At 37.2% G+C, this 8,882-nt stretch overlaps 2 protein-coding genes across 3 annotated transcripts; both read left to right on the top strand.

Moving 5' to 3' along the window:
- Positions 1-97: 97 nt before the first annotated feature.
- LOC107024962 (uncharacterized mitochondrial protein AtMg00810-like) lies at positions 98-445 on the top strand. The gene has a single exon (XM_015225867.1). The coding sequence runs from the start codon at positions 98-100 to the stop codon at positions 443-445; it is 348 nt and encodes a 115-aa protein (XP_015081353.1).
- Positions 446-1,804: 1,359 nt separating this feature from the next.
- On the top strand, positions 1,805-8,551 carry LOC107006903 (DNA topoisomerase 2). 2 transcript variants are annotated; one of them, XM_015205424.2, is made up of 19 exons: positions 1,805-2,359; positions 2,959-3,233; positions 3,325-3,406; positions 3,501-3,771; positions 3,882-4,081; positions 4,168-4,377; positions 4,466-4,579; positions 4,678-4,788; positions 4,858-5,022; positions 5,119-5,460; positions 5,554-5,687; positions 5,787-6,144; positions 6,232-6,418; positions 6,498-6,547; positions 6,631-7,053; positions 7,142-7,313; positions 7,396-7,445; positions 7,558-7,663; positions 7,755-8,551. In XM_015205424.2, exons 1-19 carry the CDS (start codon positions 1,805-1,807, stop codon positions 8,378-8,380), a joined length of 4,431 nt encoding a protein of 1,476 aa, XP_015060910.1. In that variant the 3' UTR covers positions 8,381-8,551. The 2 variants fall into 2 exon arrangements, with proteins under 2 accessions (XP_015060910.1, XP_015060904.1); XM_015205418.2 differs by having other exon boundaries at positions 7,555-7,663.
- The last annotated feature ends 331 nt before the right edge of the window (positions 8,552-8,882 follow it).

Genomic DNA, 8,882 nt, shown 5'->3' with positions numbered 1-8,882 from the left:
GAGGTTGACATCAGTAGAGTTTGATCAAACTGCTGGATCACAAGAAGATGAGGTGCTAACAAATAATTCAGCTTATCAAAGATTAGTGGGGAAATTGATGTATGCTACTATCACAAGACCTGACATTAGTTATGCAGTGCAAACACTAAGTCAGTTTATGCAACATCCAAAAAGATCTCATTGGGAAGCAGCTATTAGGGTGGTGAGATATCTGAAAGGAACAGTTGGTCAGGGCATATGGCTAAAGGCTCAATCAGCCACAACATTAACATGTTGGTGTGATTCAGACTGGGCTGCATGTCCTAACACTAGGAGGTCAGTAACAGGCTACATAGTAAAGTTTGGAGATTCTTTAGTATCCTGGAAGTCCAAGAAACAGCAGACAGTGTCTAGAAGTTCACTGAAGCTGAATACAGAAGCATGGCTTCAGCAGTGGCAGAAGTAACGTGGTTGATAGGCTTATTCAATGAGCTCAATGTGTCAATACAAAGGCCAATAAAAGTATGGAGTGATAGCAAATCTGCTATTCAATTAGCTGCGAATCCTGTGTTTCATGAAAGAACCAAGCACATCGAGATAGATTGCCATTTTATTAGAGATAAAGTTAAGACTGGGTTGATTCAAACAGAGTATGTACACACACATCAACAAGTTGTTGATCTGTTAACCAAAGGATTGAGTCAAGCTCAACATGTTAATCTGTTAGGCAAGCTAGGTGTGCTTAACATCCTGCACCCCTCAGCTTGAGGGGGAGTGTTAACTTTCCCATTTTCAGTTAATTCAGTTAGTTTGTTAGCATGTTCACGTGGTTAGTTAGGATTGTATTCTGTTAGTTAGTGTGTGTGTGTGTATATGTGTGGAAAGTGTGAGTGGAAGGTTAGAAGTTAGTTACTGCACTTCTGTATATATATATCATTTGTAGCATCTGTAAAGTGTGAGAATAACAAGAACAACATTCCTTCTTCTTCAATTCTGCTTCTTCTTCTTCAATTCTACTTGTTCTTAGAAACATCAATGAAGCTATTTCAAGCTTCTAGATAGAGTTTTTTCAGTAGAGAATATGAAATTCGCTCTTCATAGACAAATTTGAGATTTACAATCCTGGATAAAATCGACTTCGTACTAAATAAGAATATATATAAAAAGACATTTTGCAAAAAAGTACGTAGTAAATTTCTTTTGAAAATTTCCAAATTCTATTTTAAAACCTTCCAAAAAAGAAATGGAACTCACAATAAAAAAATGAAAACTACTCCCTATGTCTCAATTCATAGAGATATATTTCGTTTTTCGAGAGTAAATAATTTAAGTTTGACTGAGAATTTTCTAATGTAATCTTTAAATTTTTTAAATTGAAATTTATATATTTGTGAACTACGTAAATAGTAGTACAAGTCACAGTAATTAACAATTGAAAATATTTTAAAAAAATATATTAAAAATTTATAATAAAAAATAAGCATATTTAAATTTCGAAATTCAACACGATGTTGTTTAGAAAGTAGTAGTTTTTGTTTTGTCAACTCTTGAAACAAATCAATAAAAAAAAATAAAGATTATTATATTAATAATTATACCTGACCAAACAGTCCACGACCGTCAGATATCGAAAATGCATCTCAGCCCTCCATTCAGAATTCAAATTTCAAATTTCAAATCTCCTTTTAATTTTACCGTTAAGGCGCCTATTTTGGTACTATAAACCCTAACTTCTACTCTCAACCTTTTTCCCATTTCCCCAAATTCCTCCAAAAGACACCATCTCTGTGTCTCTCTTCTTCCTCCTCCGCCACCGCCGGAAAAAATGGCAACCAAAAAACTCCCGTTACAATCTAGTAGCAACGCCAATATTACAAATGCAAACGGAAAAACGATTGAACAAACCTACCAGAAGAAGACCCAGCTTGAACACATCCTTCTCCGTCCCGATACGTACATCGGATCTGTTGAAAAACACACTCAAACTCTTTGGGTATGGGAGGATGACAGGATGGTTAATCGCCCAGTCACTTATGTGCCTGGGCTGTACAAGATTTTTGATGAGATCTTAGTCAATGCAGCTGATAACAAACAGAGAGATCCGAAAATGGACGCGGTGGAAGTGGTTATAGATCCGAGACAGAATTTAGTTAGTGTGTACAACAATGGTGATGGTATTCCTGTCGAGATCCATCAGGAGGAGGGTGTGTATGTGCCAGAATTGATTTTTGGGCATTTGTTGACTAGTAGTAACTATGATGATGCTGAGAAGAAAACCACTGGTGGAAGAAATGGATATGGTGCTAAGCTTACGAATATCTTTTCTACTGAATTTGTCATTGAAACTGCTGATGGAAAGCGGCAGAAGAAGTATAAGCAGGTATTTCTCACCCTTTTTATTACGATTTCTTATCAGTAGTATTGTAATGGTGTTTTTATTTCGTAATACTGTGGAAAATGTTGAGGATACTGTGGTAAATCTTTAATCTTTATTATGAGATTTTAGTTTCTGATGCGGGAAACACATAATTAGAAGCAGTGTGCTGTGTGCATATTTTTTATGATGGAGATCTTAAATAGGTACTGATGAATACTAGATTAGGATGATAGAATTTACATCTGTACTTGAGTGTGAGATTTTAGTTTCTGAATCGTGAAACACATAATTAGAAGCAGTGTGCTGTGTGCATATTTTTATGACAGAGATCTTATATAAGTACTACGAATATTAGAGAAGGATGATATAATTTACATCTGTATTTGTAATCCTAGAGCTGGCTGAAGATCTTCTTAGTTAGGTAATGGAAATTTGGGATTTTCTACTAAGCTTTTGTTTTAACCTTTGCCAATGAGGATGCACTAAATTAAGGGATCTTTCCGGTAGTTGCCAATACCTTCAAGGGAAATTCTATTTCTTATAGCTGATTGTTGGTTGGGTGCTGTTACTAAGCAATTGAATTTTGTGTTCTGTTAATGAAGGTTTTCTCTAACAACATGGGAAAGAAGGGTGAACCAATTATAACTAAATGCAAAGCAAGTGAGAATTGGACAAGAGTTTCATTTAAGCCAGACCTGGCAAAGTTTAACATGGAAGAGCTCGAAGCAGATGTAGTTGCACTAATGAGAAAGAGAGTAATTGATTTGGGTGGATGCCTTGGAAAGACTGTGAAGGTGAAACTCAATGAACAGCGTATTCCCGTCAAATCATTTGAAGAGTATTGCAAGCTTTTCTTGGATTCTCATGATGTGAAAAGGTATATTGTCAAAAATTTCTATTTTCTACACTCTCTACTTCTTTCTCAAGTTTTTACTTTGAAATGTATGCTAACTTCACTAATGTTGCAGGGAGTTCCTGAAAGTTAATGATGCAAATGGAGTATTAAGGTGGGAGATATGTGTGAGTTTGAGTGAAGGACAATTTCAACAGGTACTGATGACAAGCTGTTTGAGACAACTATTGTAGAAATCTATGAAACATTTAGCTCTTAAACTAACATGGTCTAGCATGATGATTTGGACAGGTCAGTTTTGTGAACAGCATTGCGACTATTAAGGGTGGTACTCACGTTGATTATGTGGCTAACCAAATAGCAAACCACATAATGGGTGTAGTGAACAGGAAGAACAAAAATGCTAACATCAAAGCCCACGCAGTGAAGAGCCATTTATGGATGTTTGTTAATGCTCTCATTGACAATCCTGCATTTGATTCACAAACTAAAGAAACCTTGACCCTGCGTCAGAGCAGTTTCGGTTCAAAATGTGAACTTCAACCGGATTTTCTGAAGAAAGGTATGTTAGTTCAACTACAGATTGTCCCTTTGATGCTTGCAAAGACCAATTATGCTATTTTTTATATTAAGTATGTGGTTTTGATTATAAATATTCTGATATTACCGCAGTTGAGAAGAATATTGGCATTGTCGACTCTCTTCTCTCCTGGGCAGACTTTAAACTTAGCAAAGATCTTAAGAAGACTGATGGAAAAAAATCTGATAAGGTCAAGGTGGAGAAGCTGGAAGATGCTAATGATGCAGGAGGGAGGAATTCTGATAAATGCACATTGATTTTGACTGAAGGAGACTCAGCCAAGGCTCTAGCTGTATGCTATCTTTTTTACTTTCTTTAACCTCATTATGTTGAATACCACCTTTGATATGTTTCTAAGGGAACTGAGATGTTTCACAGATGGCTGGAATATCTGTTGTTGGGAGAGATCACTATGGTGTGTTCCCTTTGAGGGGTAAGCTGCTAAATGTAAGGGAAGCAAGTCATAAACAGGTTTCAGAAAATAAAGAAATTGAATCTATCAAGAAGATTCTTGGACTTCAGACAGGCAAAGAATATGACAGTGTCAAATCACTCAGATATGGTCATTTAATGATTATGACTGATCAGGTGCCCTTCTTCGGCAATATTTGCATATATTGAATGATTTGTGGTTGTTCTATTCACTTGATTGAACTATATTTTTATACTTGAGCAGGATCATGATGGTTCACATATCAAGGGTCTCTTAATTAATTTCATCCACACTTTTTGGCCGTCCTTGCTGAAAGTTCCATCTTTCTTGGTGGAGTTTATCACACCAATTGTGAAGGTGAAATTTATACCTTTTCTTTAAATAGACTAAGTACATCAATCAGGTCCAAAAGATCTTTCAGTAAGTACATTAGTCTGAACATTGTTGTTTTGCAGGCTACTCACAAAAGTGGGAGGATACTGGCATTTTATACCATGCCTGAGTATGAGGCATGGAGAAGGAGTTTGGGTGCTACTTCAAGTGGTTGGTCTATCAAGTACTATAAGGTTTGTCTATCAAACATTTCACGGAACCATCATGTGGCTTTCTGCTAATTGTTCTCTTTGCCTTGATAGGGGTTGGGAACAAGTACTTCAAAAGAAGGAAAAGAGTACTTCCAAGATCTTCAGAAACACAGGAAAGATTTTGTCTGGGCAGATAACCAAGATGGGGAATCAATAGAACTTGCTTTCAGTAAGAAGAAGATCGAAGCAAGGAAGAATTGGCTTAGACAATTTGAGGTTGGAAACAGTTGCATTTTTATCCTAGTATTGTTTGTGCAACATCCAAAATTTCACGATTTGACTCTCTATCTCCAATTTTCTTGTACTGTGCAGCCTGGCACCCATCTAGACCAGAAAGAAAAGTACATCTCGTACACCGAATTTGTTAACAAAGAGCTTATTCTGTTTTCAATGGCTGACCTTCAAAGGTCTATTCCTTCAATGCTTGATGGTTTGAAACCGGGTCAAAGGAAGATTCTGTTCTGTGCATTTAAGAGGAATTTTGTTAAGGAAGCAAAAGTTTCCCAATTTTCTGGTTATGTCTCTGAGCACTCAGCTTATCATCATGGTGAGCAGAGTCTTAGCAGCACCATCATTGGCATGGCACAAGACTATGTTGGCAGCAATAATGTAAATCTATTGCAACCAAATGGTCAGTTTGGCACTCGAAATATGGTGAGAAACAATATAATTAGTTGGATCTTACTTTTATATCACACAATTCCATTTCTTTTCACTTACTCGTCTACCGACAACCTTCAACTGCAGGGAGGCAAAGATCATGCAAGTTCTAGGTACATTTACACTAGGCTTTCACCAATTGCAAGATTTCTGTTTCCTAAGGATGATGATACCATCCTTGATTACTTGAATGAAGATGGACAGTCTATTGAACCTACTTGGTAAGTAATAATGTCACAGACAACTACAGTACCTTCATATCTAGTGAAGAAAATCAAACGATTGCAAATAGCTGAATGGTTGATTTCCTTTTCACTTAGGTATGTACCAATAATTCCAATGGTACTTGTGAATGGAAGTGAAGGTATAGGAACAGGTTGGAGTTCATATGTCCCTAATTATAATCCAAGGGACCTGGTTGCAAATGTAAGGCGTTTACTGAATGATGAGCTAATGGAGCCAATGGATCCATGGTATAAAGGTTTCAAAGGGAAAATAGAGAAAACAGCAACAAAAGAAACTGGAGCAACCTACACTGTCACTGGTATTATAGAAGAGGTCAGCGAAACAACTCTTAGGATTTCTGAGTTGCCAGTTCGGAGGTGGACAGAGGACTATAAGCAGTTTTTGGAATCCATGACAGTCTCAACTGACAAGGCCAAGGATTCTTTCATAAAGGTATGTCCATTGTGTTATCACTGATTAATTATTTTTCTTGGGGAAGTACTTCAATGTAGACAAGAAATAAGGAGCTTCTTCTTGCAGGAAGTCAGAGCGTATGGTGATGAGAACTCTGTATGTTTTGAAGTGATCATGTCTGAGGACAATCTGCTATTGGCCCAGCAAGAGGGTTTGCTGAAAAAATTTAAGCTGACTACTACAATAAGTACCAGCAATATGCACCTTTTCGACTCCAAGGGGAAAATCAAGAAATATGATGCCCCAGAAGAGAGTACGTAATTTCACACACGATTACATTAGATTAGTGGAAAATAGATGTTGTTGTTTACCATTTAACTCTTCTATTGCAGTTCTTGAGGAGTTCTACCATGTACGACTCGAGTATTATGAGAAAAGAAAGGCAAGTCAATGAAATAACCGAACTGAAATACATTTCTTCCTCCTGAATGCTGGTCATTGACCGTATGCTTGTAACTTATGCAGAAAGCTCTATTGGAGATTCTCGAATTGGAGTTGCTGAGAATTGAGAACAAGGTGAAATTCATCCTTGGAGTTGTGAAAGGCGAAATCATTGTGAACAACAGGAAGAGAGCTGAGCTCTTGCTTGAATTGAAGAACAAAGGATTTACTCCTTTCCCCAAGAAAAAGCCGGTTGAAGCTGTTGTTGCAGACTCTACTGATGATGCAGATGATAGTGAAGAGAGTCCAGAGGAGTCAAATAGGGGAGTTAGGGCAAGTGATTATGACTACTTGCTGTCGATGGCAATAGGAACATTGACTCTTGAGAAGGTTCAAGAGCTGTGTGCTGACAGGGATAAACTGAATGCTGAAGTTGAAGATATGAGAAATGCAACTCCAAAGGATTTATGGATGAAAGATCTTGATGTCCTTGACAAACAGCTTGATGTATGCCACTTAAAGTACCTTTTTTCCAACTTTTTAGTATGCCTTTCCTTACTCATCTTAAATAAACGCTTTTGCTTATATACTTCAGGAACAAGATAAAATTGATATCCAAACTGAGGAAGCTAGAGAAAAGCTAAAGAAGAAGGTGATGAATGCAGCTGGAAAAGCAGCACCCAAGCCTAAACCCCGAAAAACTAATAAGAAGGCCGAGTCTACTGCTGAATCAATGGATGTGTCGTCTGGTTCTACGGCGGAAACAGGTCAGTATCTAATTTTCATGGCTTTTGCTGTACTCAATGGATGTTTGATGTACTGAATTGGGTTTTCTTATCTTTTCTCTAGCCAATGTTTCTGAGGTTGTGAAGCCAAAAGGCAGAGGTCGTCCTGCAAAGGTGTGAATTCAGATTTAGATTTTCTTCAGTCATTCTGTTTCAACAAGGATATCCTTTCTTTGTTATCATTGTCATCTGCTATACATTAAATTTCAATACCTATTATCAGCAGGCAAAACCTGTAGTTATAGAAGATGAAGAAGAAGAGGATGAAGTGCTAGCGTTGAAAGATAGACTTGCAGCTTACAACCTCAACTCTTCTCCAGATCGATCAGAAGGTAAGTGAAATGTGTTGTAATATATTATGGTACGTAGACTATTTTCATGATTATATTTTGTCTTCTAGAACTAATGACCATTTCCCTGCAGTCACAGAGACTGAAGCGCCAAAAGCTCAAACGAAAGCACCTGCTAAAAGGGCTGCTGCACAAAAGAAGGCTCTGCCATCCACTCCAGATGTTTCTGATGGTGAGGATGCGATTGAAATTGATGACGATGAGTTTGAGCCAGCAGCAGCTGTGGGAGGGAAAAAGAAAGGTGGGAGGAAACCAGCAGCTGCAAAAGCAGCAGCAGCACCTAAACCCCCTGAGAAGAGAGCAGCTGCTAATAATCAATCACAGAGTGTTGGTCAGAGACTCATAACTCAAGTTCTGAAGCCTGCAGAGGATGCTGGTGTGTCACCTGACCGTAAAGTGAGAAAAATGAGGGCATCTCCATTTAACAAGAAAAGTGGAGCTGTTATGGGAAAGAACACAAGTAGCAGTAGTACTTCACATGAAAGTGAAGAAGTAAGTCCTCTTATTCCTTCCTTGGGCAGTCTAGATGAGGAAGTTAGTGAAGTTGTTGTCGCTCCAAAAGCTAGACCACAGAGGGCAACGAAGAAGACGACAACATATGTTATCAGTGACTCTGATACTGAAGAGGATAACGATGATATTGAAATTTCTGATGATGATATCGAACTTTCTGATGATACTGATTCTGATTTTGAGTAGAGAGGATGTTAATAGTGTTCCCGTAAAATCTTCATTCAGTTACTGATGTGTTGATTTCTAGGCCTTTTAAAACCAATGAACTTGTTGGTTTCTTGTAATCATGGCTGTTGCCAACAAATCAAAACTAGTTAATTTCTTTGTCTTATTGTTTCTTTTCATTTTTGTATCTCATATTGCCATGCACTTTTGTTATTACTGACTGCTATTTAGTAATAGTAACTTCTTTCTCCTCATCTACTTAAGTTTTGATAGTTAGAATCACGTTATGGCTGGTACATAGAAATCCCTAGAATATACACAATACAGGAATGTGTTGCAACACAGCCTACATTGCACATTGGTTACTGGATATTCAAAACGTCACTCAATTTTGAAAATTTATCTAACAAAGTACTCAAACTTGATTCTATATCAATAAAATCACTCAACTAAGACTTTTATATCAATAAAATCATTTAACTAAATTTATCACTAAAAAAACATTTGATATAGTAAAAGAAAA

The sequence above is a fragment of the Solanum pennellii genome, chromosome 1 (genome assembly GCF_001406875.1).
Source record: "Solanum pennellii chromosome 1, SPENNV200".
Classification (NCBI taxonomy): Eukaryota; Viridiplantae; Streptophyta; class Magnoliopsida; order Solanales; family Solanaceae; genus Solanum; species Solanum pennellii.
The sequence above is the reverse complement of the archived record's forward strand: the minus strand, read 5'-3'. Positions and strand labels throughout refer to the sequence as shown.